The 22,041-nt window shown below is 42.0% G+C and overlaps 1 protein-coding gene across 4 annotated transcripts; it reads left to right on the top strand.

Annotated features, from left to right (window-relative positions):
* The first annotated feature begins 377 nt into the window (after positions 1-377).
* SLC13A5 (solute carrier family 13 member 5) lies at positions 378-20,698 on the top strand. Of its 4 annotated transcripts, none has more exons than XM_072026076.1 (13): positions 378-506; positions 1,171-1,246; positions 8,919-9,047; positions 10,343-10,479; positions 11,698-11,912; positions 13,841-14,012; positions 14,921-15,043; positions 15,575-15,787; positions 16,577-16,698; positions 16,988-17,106; positions 18,320-18,481; positions 19,373-19,510; positions 20,252-20,698. In XM_072026076.1, exons 2-13 carry the CDS (start codon positions 1,241-1,243, stop codon positions 20,378-20,380), a joined length of 1,665 nt encoding a protein of 554 aa, XP_071882177.1. In that variant the 5' UTR covers positions 378-506; positions 1,171-1,240; the 3' UTR covers positions 20,381-20,698. The 4 variants fall into 4 exon arrangements, with proteins under 4 accessions (XP_071882177.1, XP_071882176.1, XP_071882178.1 ...); XM_072026075.1 differs by having other exon boundaries at positions 439-609; XM_072026077.1 differs by lacking the exons at positions 378-506; positions 1,171-1,246 and adding an exon at positions 5,667-6,000 and having other exon boundaries at positions 19,373-19,518.
* The last annotated feature ends 1,343 nt before the right edge of the window (positions 20,699-22,041 follow it).

Below are 22,041 nucleotides of genomic sequence, written 5' to 3'. Positions count from 1 at the left end.
CTAGATTTTTGTAACACAGATTATGTAATGAAGCAGAGAAAAGGCTTTTGAACAAATATGTTAATGAGATGGCAGCTAAGGGAAAGGTTACAGAGTTGCAAATTCCAAATCAAGCTTTTTATTGTTATTTTATTTTGATTTTCTTTTGTAGTCATTAGCCTGCATCACATTTTAATGTGCTTTAGGGTTTCATGCAAACTATACAGGAAATACCTATTCTAGTTCAAGAAAGCCTGATCAGCAACACATGCTGACTGAGAAAACTCCGCTGACTCAAAATTCATAATGAGGGCTTTTATGTAGAAAGTTGTTGGGCACAGGGATTGTACTGAAAGGACTGTTCGTTCAGAGCCTGAAAAGCTTTTCTTGGAAAAATATCAGATGCTCCACTGGGAACTTAGTTGAAAGATATTCCTAAAGAAACACAGTGGACTGGCAGTAGCTGTGAAAGTACTGACTGAAGGAAAAACAGAAAATAATGAGACCGTGATGTTTTCTGAATGCTGGTAATAACTCTTTCTATTTAAATCCTGTGTAAACCTTGCAGTGCTTAATATTATTGTACAGGATCTCGTCTAGATGTCTTTTTAAGGCAAGCATCACACAAAGGTAAGTTCTGAACTGGTTGTTTTTTTAAATGTGATTTTTCAAAAGCCTGGGTAGAAGACTGTTCTTTTCCTGCTAAGTCCTAAAATGCCTCAGTGTCAGTTGTTTTCACTTGTGTTTCTCAGTGTCAAGTATCAGAGGTCTTACATTCCTCATCAAATATAATTTTGTTAAACTCTTGTACCTCTGGGTGTTGCACGGAGCCTGCAGCATTGAAATGATTTTAAAAAGAAATTGACGAGAGTTTTTGTTTTGTTTTGAGAGGAATAACAGTTATCTAAGTCAAATGGGCTGCTTTTAAACAGGCAAACAATACTTTTGTGCTTGGACAGCATTTAAATTAGAGGAGGGCAGTATGTTTTTCTGAAATTCAATGAATAAATTGCAACCTGCAAAGCCTCTTTGCCACAAACCATTCATATCTAGCAATAACAAGAGTAATGGGGATAATTGGCTTGTAGTGATAAGAAAAAATCAGAAAGTGGTTTATTGGGAACAAATTAAGCTATACTGGAATCTTAATTTTCCTTTTTTTTTTTTTTTTTTTTTTTTTTTCCTGCTTAGACTGCTAGATCCTGGAATTCTTACCTCCCAAGAGGACTTGACTCCTAGTCTCTTTCTACTAAACCAAACAATGCAGGTCAGTGATTGTTAACAAGTCTCCAGCTGTGTCCCACTTCTCAGTGGAGCTCTTTACAATGACTCATATCATATGAAAAATACACTTATTCTGGTATCTATAGTAAAAAATGGAAGATCAAAAGGTTCTGTTTGTTGTTGACAATGCTGCTAAGCTCATCTATGAACTTGCTGTCTTGAAAAGAGCCACCTGTTACTGTCTCTGCTATTCCTCTTCCCACCTCAGCCATAACTGGCCCAGTTCCTTGAGCTGGCTCTGGAGGTCACTGAACACTTCATTGAATCTATTCAGCTCACTAACTCAGCAGAAAATGTTCTGCTTTCTTTGTTGACTTGGTTTTCTGCCAGATCAATCAGTTGGGGGAAGACTCCAATGAGTCCTAGTGCCATTGGCTAAGAAACAGCAAGAGAGTCAGGGCAGGTCAGTGGCTGTGAGCCATTAGATGGGCTTGGCTCTGTTAATACATCATGCCCTTGGTTCTTGATATGCTTTAAAATACCCATGGTTATCAGGGTAAAAAACAGTGCACATAGCAGTAAATGGGAGCAGTATGTCTGGTAACTATGGAAAGGGTTTAAGATACAAGAGACCTTATTCAACTACTGGTTCTGTTTCTTGTCACCACCCATGCCTAAGTCCCTTTGTAATATAAAGATTTGAGTTCCTTTGTAAACTGATTTGAAACTTACTACCAAGAAAAACAAGAGCAACATTATTATTCAATGTTTGGGGAGCAAAATTTAACCCAAAGTCTACTAGAATCTCCACTTTCTAGACTGTGTCTGCAACAAAAATCTAATTTTACTTACTGCCTTTAAAGCAATAGTTTAAGACTGTGAAACCATACATATCATGTATACTACTCTGAACACAGTAGAAATTAGAGCAGTATTGAGAAATGTAAAGTATTTTTTTTCTTGAAGGCTGCAGTTAGTGCTTAATTAGCGTGAACTGCATTTCAGGCTGCAAGGGGAGAGTGGATTGGTAGGTTTGGGGGGGGAAGAGTGGGGGAAAGGGGGAAGATGGTGGTGTTGATTGCTCTTTTCTGAACCACCTGTAACTCCTCCTGCTGGAGGTTTTTTAAGCATGATGGTCTCTTTGCAGCTTCCTTTGCCTCACTGTCAACTTGTTCTGTAAAGCAAGCAGCCAATGCTTTGTCCTTCCTCTTGGAACACTGATGAGGAAGCAAATTACATGAAAGAACTGCCATTCCCGTAGCACTCTCTGATCCAGCCAGAGCCAAATGTATCTGAGTTGTGAGCACAGACTGAGGGAGAGAGAGAGCAGCTGGAAGACTTGCCAAATCAAACTTGGACCTCTGTACTTCTCTCTGTTGGTGTATGCCGATCTCTTTCAGATCAGAGCCCAGCCTTGGTCTGTATTGTAAACTGCTCTCCTCACACTTTTCATCCAATCATGCTCTCCCCTTCCTTCATCCTGGTGATGCATTGCAAAGCTTTTCCTCATCTGAACGTAGGTATCTTCTCTCTTGTTCTCACTCAATATTCTTCATCTTGTCCATGTTTTTACCGTTTGTGATGACATGTGAATGTGTAGTTCTAACATCTGGATTCATCCAATTTTTTGCCCCCCCCCCCCACTGCTTAGAGTAGAGCATGAATTGACACATTTAAACCTTCAATGGATTATAAAATAGTGATGGAGGTATCTTAAATATGAAATGTGCAGTGGAAAGATGTCTTGTATAATGTCTTGTGAGGAGGAATGAAGTCAGAATTTACCTTTCAGTGTTACAGGTTCAGATCAGTGAAGTGCTTGCTACTCTGCCACAGCAGGCTGCTGTGCTTGATTTTAGCTGAATTCTTAGCAGACTTGCAAAGGGACTGTAGTTGGCACTAATTTGATTTCATAGAATTATAGAATTACAGAACTTCCCGAGTTGGAAGGGACCCACAAAGATCATCGAGTCCAACTCCTGGTCCTATCACTAGTCACTAAAGAGAATATATCAGTGCCTGTCCCTCTACTCCCCCTTGTGAGGAAGCTGTAGACTGTGATGAGGTCTCCCCTCAGCCTCCTCTTTTCCAGGCTGAACAGGCCCAGTGCCCTCAGCCGCTTCTTGTACATCTTCCCCTCTAGGCCCTTCACCATCTTTGTAGCCCTTCTCTGGACACTTTCCAATAGTTTCACATCCTTTTTATACCATGGTGCCCAGAACTGCACACAGTACTCGAGGCGAGGTTGCAGCAACGCAGAGCAGAGCAGGACAATCACTTCCCTCGACCGACTAGCAGTGCTGTGCTTGATGTTCCCCAGGATTTGGTTGGCCCTCCTGGCTGCCAGGGCACACTGCTACACTGCTGTCTCATGTTCAACTTGATATGCTGAATTTCTTCTCAGCAGAGTCAGTGCAGGCGTTTTTCACACACATGCAAATACACAAGTCAACTTGCTCTCTTCCTAAAGCAATCCTCTAGAAAAGGAGCCCACTTAGAAAATAAATAAGTTGTTTGCTTTCATTTGTATGGTCATACTTACCATTTTTCTTTTGCTTTAGTATATTGCTGGGAGAGATCAGCCTTGTATTTAGGTTTCTGAACTCAGTTTACCACTGCTGGCCTTGATTCATGAAAAGTTTACAGCTGCCTTCTTTAGGGCCTGGGGTATCAGATAAAGACACACTCAGATTTAAAAGAGCTTTAGACATGTCCTCTTTCAAATTGATACTGAGTGTTGTTCCTCCTGGATCTCCATTTCTTATTCTGCTGGTGCTGACCAGCAGCTCCACTGGAATAGGTGGAAAGTGGGTATTTTTCTCTAAAGGTCAGGTACTTGCTGGTCTTGACACCTCCCTGGTTTTCCCCTTTCCTCATTCCTTTCTGCGCTCTACTCCCTTGGGAAGCCTGCACTGTCTTCCCATCCCTGACCCAGATCACTTATTTGTAGAAACTCAAGGGAACACCATGTTTCAGTCCCTTTCTCCTCCAAAAGCATTCCCTCTGCTTGACAGTTGCTATATGAATAGCAAAAGATAGCAAATCATATTGCACTGGTCTGTCAGACAAAGTGAACCACAGTACAAATCCTCTGGAGTTAACTCTTTGCATTTTCTTAATTAAGTGCTTGTAGTGCTTTTTCTTTGTTGACTAGGAAGCATTTTTTCATTGGATACTGGCCACAGGAATGCAAGTTTTGGCTGATTCCCCACTTTCTGCTAGGCTCTGTGATGGTGTGAAGTTTCCTCTGTGTTGGTAAGTTACCCAGAGGGATTGCTGCTAAAGGCTTGAAGATTTGGAATCTGTACAGATCCGGTTGGCTACTGTTTTCCTTAGTGGACATTCATTGCTTTTACAAACAGAACAGTAACATTGGAGTGTTTTGTTTTGAACTTCTATCACTCAAGATCCTCTGGTCCACATAGGACAAACAGTGCAAGTTCTACTCAGAGCTCCCTCATTACTTGCTGTGGAATCTGAAATTCTTTATTTCTGTTCTCACTGCCTGGTAAGTCTGCAGGATCAAACTGTCAAGATGTGGTCTTTGCTGTCTTCAGTTTCGGGTGGCTGTTGACATCACAGAAGCAGAGCATAAAAATCAACAAATTCTTTGTCTTCAGTCTGGTTTCCAGTCTCTCCATCCTTCTGTCTTTTCCTTCTGCCATGTCAACAGTGCTTGCAACCCTTTCAGAAGTGCCCTCACTTCTGATTCTGTGGCTGTACTGCAGACCAAATCACTGAAATGATGCATATTGAAAATAACCTTTCAAATTAACCAGTCTGTGTTATTTTTAACTTAGATCATAGACACACAGTCCCTCACCAAATAATAGGCAGTGAAACACAGCCATGCATGCAAGCCTTCACAGACCTTTGTCTTGGGGAGACCCTCCTGCAGGTTTAACTCTCCAGTTCCCCAAGGGAGCTCCATCCTTCACCGCTGTGTAAATGAGTGAGAGATGATCCTCCTTTGCCATCAGAACCACCAGCCAGAGCACCTGAGAGAAGCCTGGGCCAGCATTTTGGTCCCACAGCTAATGTGTGTTAAGAGAATCTGTGGTCACTGGCAAGCACTGTGAGCACTATGAACACGGAGAAAACTTTTTCCCGGCTCGGGGGGAAACGTGATACGCGGCCATCGAGTATCTCTCCTTGTTCACGCAGTGCACTACAAGAGGCAGTGCAGAGATAGATGGACGTGAGGAACAATGGGAAGGGGAAAGGCCCCTTACTATGGACCGGAGCCCATATGGTGGAGCGAGCCCCCTTGCTCTAGATCGAGCCGAGATCTCCCGCGTGTCTGTCGGTCGGGGACGCGGGCACCTGCTCCCGCATCCTCCAGGGCTGCTGCCGGCCGGCCCGGGGGGTGCCAGGGTCGCCGCACGGCCGCACCGCCCCCGGGTCGGCAGGGCGGGCGCTGGCCAGGGGTGCTGAGCTGGCGCCGGCCAGGCAGCTCTCCGCCGGCTCGCTCGCCCCGGATCCGCGGCTGCACCGCTAGCGGAGGCCCGGCCCAGGCAGGGCGGAGGCGGCTCCCGGCAGGGCGCGGGCGGGCCCGGTGTCCCCGCCAGGGCGCGGGCGGGTCGCGTCGCCCCCCGCCACGTCCCTCCCGCCGCGGCCCCGCCGCCCCGTACTTAAGGCGGCGGCGGCGGGCGCCGCTCCTGCTCGCGCCCTGACCGTGTCTCCCCGCAGAAGATGGCCCCGACGTGCCTGCGGCCCCTGCTGAGGTACCGGTCCTTCGCCATCCTCTTCTTCACACCGCTGCTGCTGCTGCCACTGCCGGTCACTGTGCCCACACGGGTAAGTGCCCGCGGGGCTCACGCAGGGAGCGCGGTTCCCCGGGTCCGGGCCCTGCTGCCCGACGGAGCCCGCTCCCCCTGCCCCCAGGTCCGGGCCGGGCTGCCCCGAGCCCCGTCCCAGCCAGCCGCGCCGCCGCTGCCCAGGAGTGCTGGGCGCCCAGCCTGCTTGTCCTCCTCGTGTGGGGCCCAGCACCCGGCAACCGGTGCAGCGCTGCCCACCAGGTCTACCCTCGACGCTTCGTCTCGCCACCGGAGCGAGCAGTGGCTGATGCCCACCGGGGCACTTTACTCCCTGACAGTACGCTGAAACGTCTTCTTCACGCCACCCTGCCCCAGAGGAATTTCAATGCAGCTCAGAAAGGACCTCAGTCCTCCGCCCCTAGGTCTCAGGGACATGTTTTACAGCTTCTGCTCCCAAGTGGTCTTCATTGTAGAAGCTCTGAGATGGGAGCCCAGTGCCCATCTATTCATCCAAAGGGATGTGCCAGGGCCAGGACCTGGGCCTTCCACAGACCCAACCCATCTTGCAAATTAGATGCAATTCTTTTTGGCCCAAAGATAAGTAGCTGGTCAGGACAAGTAGAATTGCATCCCAGGTTGTCAAGAAATGACTGGCAGTGGACTGAAATACAGGACTTCTGGGTTTTCTAGTTCTGCTGCTGAAGCTCTGAGATACTGTAAGTAGTGCTGGTGAGTGTCATTCTTCATCCTATGGTGCAGTGAGAAGCCATGCACCATGTGCCGTGATCATAAGATGGTTTCACATGCAATATACTGAAGTTCACATCCATCTTACTCCAGTAATGGGGTTGGCACTAGTCCTTTGATTTCAGAGCAGTTACACTAGCATAAAATTGGAATAACCCACTGAAGACTTTTGTCTTTAATACCTTGTAGCATTCTTGGCAAAATGTGAAACCTCTCTTTACAGTATTCTAGCCTACTAGAGCTATAGAGTCTATTCCAGGGCTAAAAGAAGTCTTTCTTCTGAGTCACCTGTATTGCTCAGTGTATTTTAAAATATAGAAAAACATCATGCACATTTATAAGCAAAATTGCCAGCACTTCTGGTTTACCTGTCTAAGCAGTATCAGGTCTGCCATTCAATTGAATGCCCGTGCTTTACAGAAAGGAATTTCTGGCTGCTAGGTGCTACTAAGATCAATACTAGGAAAGATAATTTCCCCCCAAAAAGGAGTTCCTTTTCAGTTTTCCAGTAATTGTAGGAATATTGTGTCGTAAGTCTTATCTGGGAAAAGTACAATATTTCACAATGGGAGAGTAACATTCCCATCAGTGACTGCTTTTCCAGCTGTCAGTGAGAAGACAGGTCATTGTTTTTGCTGTGGACTATCCAGAGACCAAAGAAACATTTTGTGACCATTCCCATAAATCACAGACGTATATAGATGTAGATACAGATATTTATTTAATTCCAAATCTTCAGTTGCTTGAATTGGCTGCAAGTGTAGGAGTTAATTTATAAGTATGGCTGTATTTTTGAACTTCATGTAAATTATTTACTGTCCACTGTACAAAACCAGTTTCTTCAGTATTGTGAGCTTTATTCAAAGTAATGTTCTCTTACAGTTGTTTACATGTCTTTCATATTGGCAACAAATTAACCACAGTTAGTTGTAGCACTTAGTTACTGTTGTACAGCTTAAATGGTATCATGAGCTCACTTTGTATTTATTAAGGAAAGAGACTTAAATAGGATCTGTCTGATAGCTTCTAGTCTCTGATAAAAAAAATATTTCTCTCAAAACTTGTGCTGTAATTAATCTCCTCTCAATCTGAAAAAAAAAAAAATCAAATTGCCTGCAAAGACTGTTCTCTGGTTCCTAAGCTGTTCTTTCCTTTAAAAAAAAAAAAAAAAAAAAAAAAAAAAAAAAGCACAAAAAAAAGGAAAGCACACCCCTACTTATAATATTTATAAATATAACCTTACAGCAATTTTAAAATGTCACTGAAACCTCGTTTATTTTTGCAATAAAGTCCCATTTGTGCATTAGAATCGGATCCTATGAACACATACTCTAAATATGAGCAAATCCCGAACAGAACACTTTGACTCAAGCTTTACAATGCTGTTTACTGTAGACTAATGAATGCTAACTCCTCCTAACAATTTTGAAAGTACAAACCAAGGAAAGCCAGATTACAGAAATACCTGACCAACTGTATAAAAAAAAACATTACAATATTTCTAAGCTAGGGAATCCCCTTATTAGATAAGAACAGTATGATTTGGGAAAGCAAGTTAAAACCTCCTATGTCCTTAGCCACTCCTACCACTACCCCTACAACCCCCCCCAAAAAAATAAATAAATTGGAAGAGAGTTACCTAAGAACTTTTAAATTGTTCAGTGATATAGTTTCTTGGCTCAGGCATGTTACTAGGCACACCTCAAATAAATGTGAATCTCAGAAAATGTACTCATCCACACTAGGAAATTCAGCCATACGTTTAAAAATAGCTAACTAAAAGTGGAAATGCCCAGTTCTCCCAACACTATTAAAAATTCTTGGCTCCTGGATGTGAAATCTGCTTACCTCAACTGCCAAGAGGTAATTGCACACTGCAAACTATGTACCTAGCTGTAGAAGGTGTTTTTTTGTTTGTTTGTTTTTCGTGCCCAACATTTTATGTGGATGCATTATAAAAAGCACTATAGTCAAAAAGACCTTTTTATGCAAGTGACTTCTGAGCAAGACTTAAAATGTACAAATTTAAATCCTCATGCCTCATGTCCCTCCTACCTTTTTCTGCATAACTTGTTAGGCTAGAGACAATGGAATGTTTGGTCCCCTTATAAGAGACGGCAATGTTTTTCTTATCTGTAAGAATAGGATTGTTGGTTTTTTGTTTTGTTTTTGTTTTGTTTTTTCTTAAATACATCTTCCATTGTGTTGCAGGAGGCCAAATGTGCATATATCATCATCATCATGGCTGTGTACTGGTGCACTGAAGTTATCCCACTGGCTGTTACTTCCCTCATGCCAGTGGTATTTTTCCCTCTGCTTGGAGTTCAGAGCTCTAAATCAGTAAGGAATAGTTCCTGCTCAATCCATATCTGATAAAGGGAAATCCATTGCTCTGATCCCCCATTGATATGTACCAAACAAGTCTGATAGGAAAGCGCTCCACTTCTGTTATGCTGTTTTTGAACATGTTAAGCAGGGAGTTGGGTTCTGGTATGGGAAAATGCTGAAATCAATACATATTTGCCCAAGATGTTACGGGGGGAAAAGGGGGAGAAGGGGACTGGGGATGATAGAGGGGAATGTCCTTCTCTGGGCTTGGATCCTGCTGGATAACATCACACTAGTACCAGCAGCTTATGTGTTCATAATCCATCCCATTAGAGAGCTTTGCTGACATATCCTCTGGGAGATTTTGAAATGCATGAAACAAACTTCCTCTGACATGGTAGACAGCATAATGCCAGCAAGTACACTGTGTCCCCTCCAAAGCTCATTCTGCAAAAGGATAATTGACTGTGCTAGCGGAAGGGCAGTGCTTTAGCCCAAGGCAGAGAGACTGTATTTAGATTTGCTACTGGCCAGCCAGCTGGTAAGGATGGGTGTGGGTGTTAAAGGTGCTGGTAAACCTATTTTGTAGTCTAGCATCTCTGGTATCTACATAATACTTTGAGTCTCTACCAGTCTTTTAGGAAACTGCTATTTCTAGTTAAGCACTTAGAGTCATAGAATCATTAAGGTTGGAAAAAACCTCCAAGATCGTCTGGCCCAACGATCCCCCTTCTACTAGTATTGCCCACTAAATCACGTCCCTAAGCGTCACATACAACCTTTCCTTAAATGCTTCCAGAGACAGTGACTCCACCACCTCCCTAGAAATGTGATCCAATGCCTAACTACTCCTTCTGAGAAGAAATGTCTCCGAATGTGGAGATTCTCCTAATCTCCTAATTTGGGCAGGGCACAAAGATGGACACAGTGCTCAAGGTGTGGCCTCACCAGAGCTGAGAACAGGGGAACGATCACCTCCCTGGTCCCGCTGGCTACACTATTCTTGATACAACCCAGGATGCCGTTGGCCTTCTTGGCCACCTGGGCACACTGCTGGTTCACGTTCAGGCAAGCATCAGTCACCACCCCCAGATCCTTTTCCTCTACACAGCTTTCTGGGAAGGAAACAGAGAATAAAGGTTTCCAGAAACTGGAGGTAGCTGAGGCTGTAACTACTCTTTCTGTCAGTATTGGAATGGAGCCTGGTGCAGTAAATGTCTTTGAGAGGGTGGAAGGCAACATGTACTAGTGAAGCTAGTAGCAATAGGCTACATTTGGGTCCCTGACCTATCTTCTCTGTCTTACAGGTTTGCTTGCAGTATCTAAATGACACAAACATGCTCTTTGTTGGAGGGCTGATTGTTGCAATTTCTGTTGAACAGTGGAATCTTCACAAAAGGATTGCGCTAAGGGTCCTGCTAATTCTTGGGGTGAAGCCTGCACTGTAAGAAAATTACATTACCTCTTCCTTGTCTGTGTCAATTTAGCAGATACCTAGGAATGGTGTTTAAGAGTCAGCAGAGAAGGGAATCTCCAAGAACCTCTTTTTCTGTACTTATGCAGTTTGCAGAGGCGAAGCCTGTCTGCATGGATGGTTTATTTGTCCTTTAGCCAAAATACAGGCTCATGGGAGGACACCTGTGACTGCAAGACTGCTAAATGACTTGAATGGGTTGAAAATACTTCTATATCCATGTAAGCCCCTGACTCTATAGTGTCTTACATTTCACATTGAGTCCATGGTTTGATCTTTGGATGAGACTCTACAGGTGGAATTCAGTTTTCCAAAAACAGGCATTCACTTCTTATATAAATAGCTAGGCTGTGGCTGTTGTCATCAAAAAGAGAGAAGCCATTATCTACAATAGGGCAGATGATTCATGCCCAAGAAGTGCCCATCAACTGCAAAGCAGTAAGTGTCTGAGTGAAATCAAAGTACCTGGGTTGTTCATGTCTGAAGTCAGGTGAGATAAATCGTACCCTTGCTTCTTCTTTTAGTCAGAATCTCTGTAAAGCTGTGAAGCTATAAGTCCAAGAGCATCTGTGCTATTGTTACCCAGATGGCATATTTTGTATGTGCTGGCATTCACAGTTCATGTGAAATCCTTTTATCATGACCCCAAGCCATCTGTGGTCCCCACTACCATCTCTGTGAATGGAGACATGATCATCATCTAAAAGCCATACCCTCATTCTGGCATGCTTAAGCGGTGCCAGTTCTGTGGCTAGAGTAAGTCTAGGCAAAGATAGTGGTGGTGAAGAGCACCTAGTACCCATTACTTTGCATCTACAGACAAAAGCCAATTTTACAAGATCTGAAAGCACAGTTTACAATCCTAATACCAATAACCAGGGAAACAACACTTCTGGTTCACTCTTACAGAACTACCTTTTTATTTTTTTTTTAATCTGGATAAATTCTAGGTGGTCGCCACTGGAGACAAGATGATTCAGACTTAATCATGCACAGACCAAAGAACTAAATGCCTTTCTGGGTTTCCTTCACTGAGGGTAGCAGAGCTAGGAGGGAATCTAGCCCTGCTTTGTACTATTGGAGGATACACACATCCCTGTCTGGACTCTGCTCTCAAAATTGCAGTGACTACAGAGCCTAACTGTCTCAGTTTTTTCCTCTTTTCTCATCTGCCTATTTCTTTTTCAGCCTCATGTTGGGATTTATGATAGTCACTGCTTTCCTGTCCATGTGGATAAGTAACACAGCCACCACTGCTATGATGGTTCCCATTGTCCAGGCTGTCCTGGAGCAAATGGATAACACTGAATATGATGTGACCATGATGGAACAAGCAACCGGGCAAACAAATACAGTGACTGAGCTGCAGGAAAAGAATGTATCAGATCCCACTACAGTGCAGGGTAAGGGCCTGCTAAGGAATGAGTTAACTTGTTACACTCGGAGCTCTCTGTCCAAGAAGGACCTTTTTCAAGGAAATAGGATGTTCACATGACTGAAAGCTTCTAAATGTATGACATTCAGGTTTTCCAAAATGTTTACTAATTTTGGTGGCTGTCATTTTGTTATGCTTAGTGTAGATCCCATGCAGATTGGTATGTTCTTTCCTTCAAGCTGGGCTTATCCACCTGTGGTTTCCCTGGAAATAATGGCCTGCTCAGGGAAGTAAAAACCGTGTCTTCTGGGAAATATCTTCCACCTACACCAGCATCACACTTTCTAGATCTTGTAATTATCAGTGGTATTCAGCGTCTAAGACATGTAGGAATGTTTGAAAAAAATTGTGCAAACTCAATCTGTTTTGGTTGTGGGGTAATAAATACCCATTTGTTAACCATATTGAATGTGGAAATAGGGAGAAAAATGAGAAATACTGGAAAAGAGCTGGCATCATTTGACTCCTGGTAGACAAGCTACTCTTTGGAACACTTTAGTGTATTCTTAGCCTGGTGCTTGACTCAACAAGGTTCTTCTATCACTTCTGTGTTTCTGATGTAGGTTTCACTTGACACACTTGCACACATATTCCATTCCTCTGATCTGGCTGTTCCATTGCACTGGTACAGAGAGCTATATTATGAAATGCTATTAAATATCAAATCTGTATTGCCTTTCTCTTTCAGAGGAGGAAGGATTTTCTTGGGGATTTTCTTGGAGATTTGATTTCACTGAATTAGCATGTTGATCTGCCACAATTCCCTGTGTGATTCTGTGCAAGAATGAGCTTTCTGCCTGGGACACACCATGTCCATTTTCTAGCTTATATGTCTGTGGAAGACCCAGTGTAGAAGGTAGTTCACATGTGTCAGTCATTGCCCTGTTAAGATACTAACTCACAACTGGCATATTTGTCTGGACTTCAGAAACGTAAATTAGATACAACAGTGCTCTCTGCTTTTTGGTTGTTTAATTTCTTACCTCACTAGTGATGGGACAATGCACTATTATTGTGCAAAGCTCAGGCACTATGTTTATGTAAGACTTGCAAGCCCAACAGAATGCTACTTAGTCACACAGTGCTCTGTGAGTTTGCTCATTTTTAGCATCCAAACAGTTGTATTAAGATAATATTTCATGTTTACAAATGTTGTTTTTAATGTTGATTCTTGAGTCTCAAAAATGAACTTCTGCAGTGAGACTAGAGAAAATAATTTTGATGGATTTCTGTTCTCTTAGAAGGAACTGCTTGGCTTTGCTAATTTATCCCTAACATGCAAGAAAGGTGACAAATGTATGTGAAGAATACCCTTTGGTATTGTTGAATTGGTTGTAATCGTTATAAATACATTGTCTCACAAAATTAGTCCAGCCAGACTTCATGATTAGATTGTTAACCTCAGAGAATAATGAACACAGCAGCAAAATTCCACACTTGATGTAAACTGATGTAATATATAACCTTAACAGTTGTGTCAGGCTAGAATTTTGTTTGGGGTGGACTTTTTTCACCCGTATTCACAGCTGTTAAAGCTTGTTGAGTTCTTACTGGGATGTTGAAAGGGTTCCAGTGACTACAATATCTGGGTGACGGTAAGCCCCTCTGTGAGGTAGGGAATTGCTTTTGAGAAGCTGTGGCACCAAGATAGAAAACAGCATCCTTGGGTCATGTGGAGCCAAATTGTCAACCTCTCTTCTCAACCCCTCATGAACTTAAGTCTGAAATATTTAGGAACATATCTGTGTGTTGTTTGTTGTTTCGTTTGTTGTTTTGTTTTTCAATTAAAATGAGGCATGAGGCATACGAAAACTGGAAGCACTGAGCCTGCAGACCTGGTCCTGAACTTTCTGCCTCCCTAACTGTACCTGAGCAAGTCATGTTCTTTGTGTCTAGTCATAAGCAATGGACAAGTCCCTGATGACCCCAGATCTTCTGAGGAAAAGAAAATGAAGAAACGTATATGTAAGGGAATGACGCTTTGTGTATGCTATGCTGCCAGCATTGGAGGAACTGCAACACTCACTGGAACAGGTCCAAACATGGTATTGAAAGGCCAGATGAACCAGTAAGTCATTCTTGCTGTTTCTTTACTTTTGCTACGTTACTGTTTCTGTGACCAACAGACTAAAGTCATAGTTGACAGTTTCAGTTGCAAACTCTAAGCAATAAGCAGCTGATGAACTGAAAGTGAGAAATGTATATGAAGTGAAGGGTATCATATTTCTGCTCCACCCTTTTTTAGGCAGCTATGTGCTGGTATTATAAGCCTCCTGAGAAATTTTTGAGATATGAGATAGTGGTTCTTCTGCCTCCTCTTTTTCAGTTAAAATGCGGCATATGATTAGGGCAACTGCAGTGAAGAACTTGAGAAGAATGTAGTATTAAGTCTTCTCATTATCTGTTGATTGTAACAACCAGCTGGAAATTTGCTTTTGCTATTTGTCCTGCAGTTATTATTGGTAGATGCAGGGAAGAACAAAAAGCGGCTGTTCTTAAAACTTTGGCTTCAGTCTTTTAAGCTAAGTAGCAACTTAGTCATCTATTGAAGTGGGCAGAAGTGTAGCTATTAATTTCAGAAGAAGACAATGCTTTCTCTCCTATTATAGTTATTAATGGGGAGGAGGAAAAAACATTCTGTCATGGCATAAATGAGCAGACATGTTGGAAGTGAAAGATAACCAGAACATGCGGGAGACCTTTCAGCAGCGCTTGTCTTACTGAGACCTAAAACACCAACATCTGTTCCTGTCTTCTTTAGAGTAAAATGCAGGGAAAATTAAGAGGATTGTTTCAGTTCTCCTCTGAAACCCGGGGCTGCCTTCCTATTAACTTCAGTTAAGCTGTGGATGTTGTCTATGATTACCTGTCATGGTTGTCTTGGATTTAGATGTCTAATTAGCACTAAGGTATATTAAAGGGAGGGTAGAGTACTAAATGTTTTGTCATTAATACAGAAAGCATTTTTTTTTTCAGGTTATATCCCAACAATAATGATGTTGTGAATTTTGCTTCCTGGTTTGGGTTTGCATTCCCAAACATGATTCTGATGTTGGTACTAGCTTGGCTTTGGCTACAGTGCTCCTTCATGGGACTCAAGTATGTATTTAACTATGTGATATTGTGTAAACCATTTAGCTAATGCAGATCACTGAAAAGTTTCTGGATAAAATGAATGCACAGACAAGTTGATCATGCTATAGAAGAGAGCAGTTCCATTTCACAGCAGCTTTTAAGATTTGGAAACCTTTATGTTTGGGGAGATTCACGCTAAGCCAAAAGTGCTAGGCAATCTTAATGTTCAGGCACAACTGCCTTTTTCAATTTAAAATCTGAGAATTTAGGTCCTAGAAAAGCTAGTCTATGTTTTGCTGCCCTTGATTCAAAACTGAGTTTTTTATACTAGGTTGCTCCAAACTGGACAGAGACGTATCCATTCTTACACCCCATTCTTCTGTGAGAACTGACATGTCCATATGAAACACTTCAACACTGTTGTCACTTCTTTGTTTCTGGCCTCTTCTTTAGTCTGTGTCTGTCCCCAGAAGGAACAGCTTCAGAGTGGCAAGCATGTTAAATCATTCTAATGTGTTAATACTTACAATGTTTTCTTCTTCCTTTTTCTTAAAGCTTTAAAAAAAGCTGGGGCTGTGGGACAGAGAGAACTGCTAAAGAAAAAGCTGCATACAATGTGCTGAAGGCAGAAATGAAGAAATTAGGCCCTATCTCTTATGCTGAATTCAATGTCCTCATCATGTTTGTTTTGCTGGTTCTCTTGTGGTTTTCCAGACACCCAGGCTTTGTAAAAGGCTGGGCCAACAGGCTCTTCCCAGACGGAGAAAAGTAAGTTCTGTTTTTTTTTTTTTTTTTTTTTTTTTTTTTTTTTTTTTCACCCTGTACCCTCCCTGTTTTGAATCAAATTCCCCTACTCTTAGATACTGTTTTGATTGATTCCAACTGTATCAGAATTCATGTTTGCTGGGCTGGATCCTCTCTCACACACATAAGACTACCAATTGATGTATCACTTGACAGTTTGTACTGCAGTGAAGGCTGGAGAGGGATACGGAGCAGGCTGAACCTCCTAAAGGAAAAGGAAATTCTGCAGTGCTGGTCTCTGTCACTTTCAAGCACACATTAGCATTTTGTTTGTATGAGTTCTAATCAGTGGTGGTGTTTGGTATTATCTCTAAACAATAGCATATGTAGAAACCACTGGGAAATTGATTCTTTGCTTTCAATAGCTTCTTCACATACTGTATGTGGCAAATTAAGAATATAAAATGTGTAATGGGAAAATCATTCAGGCCATTTTCTCGCAAGTCATTGGAATAGGATCTTTGAATCTTGGCTTGCCCACAAAGAAGGAACCCTGTCCCCAGGAGCCATTTTCATCTGATTTCATCTGATTTCATCATGATTTTGATTATTAGTGTGTATTATAGCTGTTTTCATTTATTACTGTGTTTGTGCTGTGGTAGACCTGAAACACCTCAGTCATGAACTAACGATGTATTTTGCTAATGTATAAACCCCAAACAGAATGGCAAGGAATAGTGGTTGCAATGCTGGAAGGCAGCCACATTCTAGAAGAAAGATGTTTTATTTTATAAGCTATCTTTTCTTCTTCAGGTATATCACTGATTCTGCTCCTGCTGTGTTTATTGCCCTGCTATTGTTCATCCTTCCTGCTACCAAACCCAAATTCATAGGCTGGAATTCAAGCATGTCTGACCCCGAACAGACTGAAGAAGGTATTTAAAAGGGGCGTTGTAACATTGTGAAAGTCACCCAGCTCCAGCTAACATGGCGGAAACATGCACTGGATTTGCATGCAGTTCTTCAGGGTAGCTCACCTCCCTCACTTCTTGGGCAGGACTGGAGCATGCTCACTGTTCATATATGTTACCCTTACCCTAGCTTTTGTAGGTTTCTCAGTAATATACCTCTGCCTGATGAACCTTTCCCTAGTATCTTATAGAACCAGAGACAAAATGTCTTCACTCCGCTGAAACATATTTTGCTTTTGGTTTCTCACTTTAGATATAAAAAAGCCATTTTTACCAGCCCCACTGCTGGATTGGAATGTGGTTCAGAGGAAGATGCCCTGGAGCATTGTGCTGCTGCTGGGAGGAGGTTTTGCTTTGGCAGATGCAAGTGCAGTATGTTCTGACATCTGTTTTTCTCTGACTCAAAGGTGGACTTCCCTGGTTTGTTATCTTGTCATGTATTACTGGGCATGCACCCAAAGCCAAACCCAGTAGAGATGTTCAGATATGGAGGTAGATCCAAATTAGCAAAAAATGGGAGGAAAGGTGAATATTTGTGCTTCTTTTTCAGGAACTTGTGTATATTGGCCAAGTTTCTCTAATTTATCTGAGCCCTGAAAGGGCAACTTCGTTGGGGATCTTCATTGACTGGACAGACCAGAAGAACAGTCTTTCTTATTTGTGTTGTCATCCCAATCCCATCCCTGGTTAGAAAAAATAGAAGTATAAATAACACTTGTAAGATTTCCAGAACCATTTGAGGTTTGTTTAAAGGATAAATAACTTCACATTTAAACCAAACCATTTCTGAACTGGTTAGGTAGAAAATCATTGAGTAGATATTTTCCAAAACTGTATACAGTGGGGTTTCTTCAGTCTCTTGTCAGTGGCTGTTGCCAGGCAATATACTGCACTCCATAAGCCCATGGTTTAATCCTATGCTCATAAATTCTTAGTAGAGGTGGCTGAATTCCCAAAACAAGAACAAATTTTGAGTGAAGCCATGCTTTGTACTTCATCGCTACTAAGACATATCTAAATCAAAACCTTAGATATCAACAATGACATTCTTTGAGGAAGGTTGTATTCAGATCTAAGTTTTGTGGCTAGGCAGTTTTTAAGACATGGGGTAAATTAAAGCTCTGGACTGTTACATTCATACATGCATACATTAGTAAAGCTCTGGGGCATGAAGGCTTTGTAATCTGTCTGAATCAATTGCTGTCTGTGTTCATATAATATAGCACTCATACAGCATTATTATCTTCAGAAACACTAGAAACACGTGCTAGGAATCTTGTGAGTGATTAAGTATTTGCTGTAGTCTCAGCAATAATTGTTTCTGTTTAGCAGAAAATTTAATTTTGTAACCAAAGTGTGAACAAGTATTTGTGTTCCAGGAAAATCAGGAAAGTGGGGCTGAATATTAGTGTAGTTGGCAAGGAAATCCCTTTAGTGTTTATGACAGAACTCTGTACTTCTGTGGGTGGTATTTATATAATTCAGGAATCGTTTAGCATTATGTTAAGAACATTACACATAACATGAGTTTTCTGTTCAGGAGCTAGGGGTTCTAAGCCTCATCAAAGAACATTTTTCTTGTCAGAACTCTGGGCTCTCGGCTTGGCTGGGTCATCAAATGACTCCATTAGGATCTATTCCACCCTGGGCCATTGCAACAGTACTTTCGCTTATTATAGCTGTCTTCACTGAATGCACCAGTAATGTCGCCACAGCCACCCTCTTCCTACCTGTCTTTTCATCCATGGTAAGATTACTTCCATTCTGCTGTTTTATCAACTGGGAGATTAGGGGTAAACTGTCAGTCTCTAGTGGCAAAACAATATCATATTTACTGTCTTGAATGTTGCTCTAATGTTAATCTGAAACCCAGTAATGAAGCAATCCATTTGACAGTATACCATAATGGACAGTGAGTTTTTAGTTTAAAATCATTACTCCTTGTTTTATCACTACAGTCCCTGACAAAGAGTTCCTCCCCAGCTTTCTTGTAGGCCTCCTTTAGGTACTAGAAGGCCACTATAAGGTCTACCTGGAGCCTCCTCTTCTCCAGGCTGAACAGCTCCAATTCCCTCAGCCTCTCTTCATAGGAGAGGTGCTCCCTCCCTTTGATCATCTTCATGGCCCTCCTTTGGACTCGTTCTAATACACTCATGTCCTTTTTTGTGCGTGGGGCAAATATCAATTTATCTCAGTGAAGGTGCTGACCTATTTGTCACTTCAGTTCTGAGTCCCACAAAGTTCATGTAATGTCTGAGAATGTTACTCCACATGTCTTGTAATTATAGTTCCATCGCTAAGTTACCCTGACAAGCACTCCAAAAATGTGGTCTGAGGTCAAAGAAAAGATCATTGGATAAATTTGACCAGAACTCCAAATTATACCATAGAGCAAAACAAACAACAAGAAAAAATCAAGCATTGTTTTCAGTACTGTGGGACAGGGATTGAGACCAAAGTTATCTTTAAGCACATGTGGATTCCAGAATAAAATGCTTGAAAATCACTCTGGTCGTGTAATACCAAGGAATGAGCTGAGCCTGTGTGTCTCAAAGGTCTGGAAAATTTTATTTGCTTTTTTTTTTCTTTTTTTTTTGGTAACACTTCTAGTATAATAGTTCTCTTCATTACACTGCAGGCTGCATCTGTCAAGATCCATCCTTTGTATGTTATGCTGCCTGGTACTCTCAGTGCTTCCTTTGCCTTCATGCTACCTGTTGCAACACCTCCAAATGCAATAGTGTTTTCCTATGGCCACATCCGTGTTTTGGATATGGTAAGATGGTAATTGTCTGGTCTCTTATCTGAAATTCTCCGTTGCATTTTTTCTGAAATATGATGAAAGTTTAATTTTCTTAGCTTAACACTTCCAAAGTATCATAAAGCTCTTATGGGCAGTAGCTAGCACTTTACATCCTTCTCTTATGTGTTATTAGTATTGTAATAAAGATTTGCATCTATGCAGCAACATTACCTTTCTCATAGGCTTTGGCAGACACACAGCCCAGTCCAATTGAAATTAAAAACTGACAAGTCAAAATCTCTTAAACACCAAGGGGTTAAAATGCAGCCAGTGCTTCCCAGTGTCTTCTGGGGCTTTGGTGAGTATAGCTAAAGGCTTATTTCCACTGGAGCTGAAAGCAGAAGGTAACAATCTGTTGCCCTAGACTCTGGTCCTTTGATTGCCTGCCAGACCACACAGTACCAAATTCTGTGCCAAACACCCAAATATTATCAGTTTTCTAACTGGAGACTTGAAGGACACAGAAGCTGGTCTTTAATAAGAGCAACTTCTTTTTGAATCCCTTACAGCTCCTAGATTTGTTGTGTAGCAAACTGTTCACCTTTTCACGGTGTATTCCCTAGTATTTCTACCTAAGCAAGAACATCGGGTAGTGGGTGCAGTGGCTATTTCTGTGCTTTAATTTGACTGTGTTTCTTCTTTGTGTTCAGTGTCTTTCCATATTTTGCTGTGCTGTTGTTTGGTTATTGTTGGCTTGGACTTCTGTCCTCACAGGTTAGATCTGGAATAGTGATGAACATCATTGGAGTCTTCTGTGTCACACTGGCCATCAACACATGGGGAAGACCTATGTTTGATCTGGATACATTTCCAACCTGGGCAAACAGCACAACTAACCAGTGAGCGATGAAGAATTCGTGTTTTGTACAAGGAATGGACTCTTGATCCTATTTTGTTGTTGCCTGAAACCCTATATAAAGTCTTGTCACACTTCAGATCCAGTGTTAGGTGTCTGCTACCTTCTGGGAGTCAAACATCAGATCAGGCATGAACCAACTCATTCCAATCATGGTGGCACCAAATGTGCTGTTTAATTTCACAACCCTAAGGATCATGTGTCTGGATCACACGTATGATCAAGTGATCTATTGTACTTCCAATTACCATCAAGATTTAGAATTCATTTAACTTTAAATAAAGAGAGGGCAAGCTGTTATATCAGATGGTTTGAACTATTTTATCCTTGGTATGCACTTTTAAATCATTGTGATTGAACACTGCACCCAGACAAGGGCTGACAATTCATTAGCAGCTATATATATCCAAAAGTCAGCATCTGTACAGAGAAATACCTGTTGTCACTTATCTAGTGTAAGGTTTGTTATATTTTAGTCTGGCCTTAGCCATGGGATAAAATCTTTCGAAGTCAACATCCAACCATGTTTTCCATCACCTTCTTTTCACTCCCAAATCTCACTGCATTTAGACACCCTTTTAGAGGGTTGAAATAACGTAATTCCATGCTGGTCATGATTCTGATGATATCTTGGGCAAGGATGAATTAAGGTTGCCTTTGTGTTTCTTGCACTGTGGTCCTGGCAGGGACAGGAGACTTTCCATCTCTTGGCCCCGGGTAGATGTGGTTTCATGTGCCAAACAGTACTTTGTTAGTGACAGCTTGGAAATGACTTGTGAACCATAGGACTTCATACCTATGGTGAAAGCTCCTGGAGTTTTCAGAAAGCCCCTGATGCACGTTATTAACTCTAGAATTTTGAAGTGGAGACAAAGCATGAGAAAGGCTCTGACCAAAAGCCTTGTAAATAATATAGTATAGCCCAGATAGTAGGGCTTGTGTTGGCTGATAGCAATGGAAGTTGTCTCGTGTAGTTTGGAATTCAGGTCCCATGATAAAAGTGTTTTGTAGAATCTGTTCATGTCATTTCTGAAGCAGAAAAAGTCTATGGAAAGATTTTTGTTGGACTAGGTGTATTGTTGGACCAGGGGTACATGGATGCTGGTTATTCAGCCCTGGAGATGAAGTTGGGCGGGAAGGCAGTGTGTTGCAGTGAAGAGACCTATGGCCATGACCTAAGTTCTGCTTCCAGATTTGCTGTGCAGCCTCAGACAAGTCAATCCACCTCTTTTTTGTCTCATGTTCCCATTCTGAAAAAGTTGTTATGTACCTATCTACCTCACAAGGGTGTTGTGAGGACATAAGGGTCAAATTCTGCATCTTCAGTGATTCCCTACATGAAGGAACAGGGTGCATGATCTGGCCTCTAGCACAGTAACGTGTAGGATGTTTTATAGTTTTGTCATTAACTTGAATGTTCTTTACAGAACTGGAAGAATATTCACATTTTGCCTTTAAAAGTGAGTAACATACATATCCACAAAATCACCAGGTGCTTTTTCTGAGCAGAAAACCACTTCAGTAATGATTGGAGTTCTGTGCCTTTATCTTCAGTGCTCTTTGAAGTTGCTGGGAACCATAAACTGTTGTTTCTGGTGCCTTCAACAGCACTCTGTCTAGCCAGCTGGTTGCATGTGGTGCAGCCTCA

The sequence above is a fragment of the Anas platyrhynchos genome, chromosome 20 (assembly GCF_047663525.1).
Source record: "Anas platyrhynchos isolate ZD024472 breed Pekin duck chromosome 20, IASCAAS_PekinDuck_T2T, whole genome shotgun sequence".
NCBI lineage: Eukaryota > Metazoa > Chordata > Aves > Anseriformes > Anatidae > Anas > Anas platyrhynchos.
This window is presented reverse-complemented; position numbering and strand designations above follow the sequence as displayed.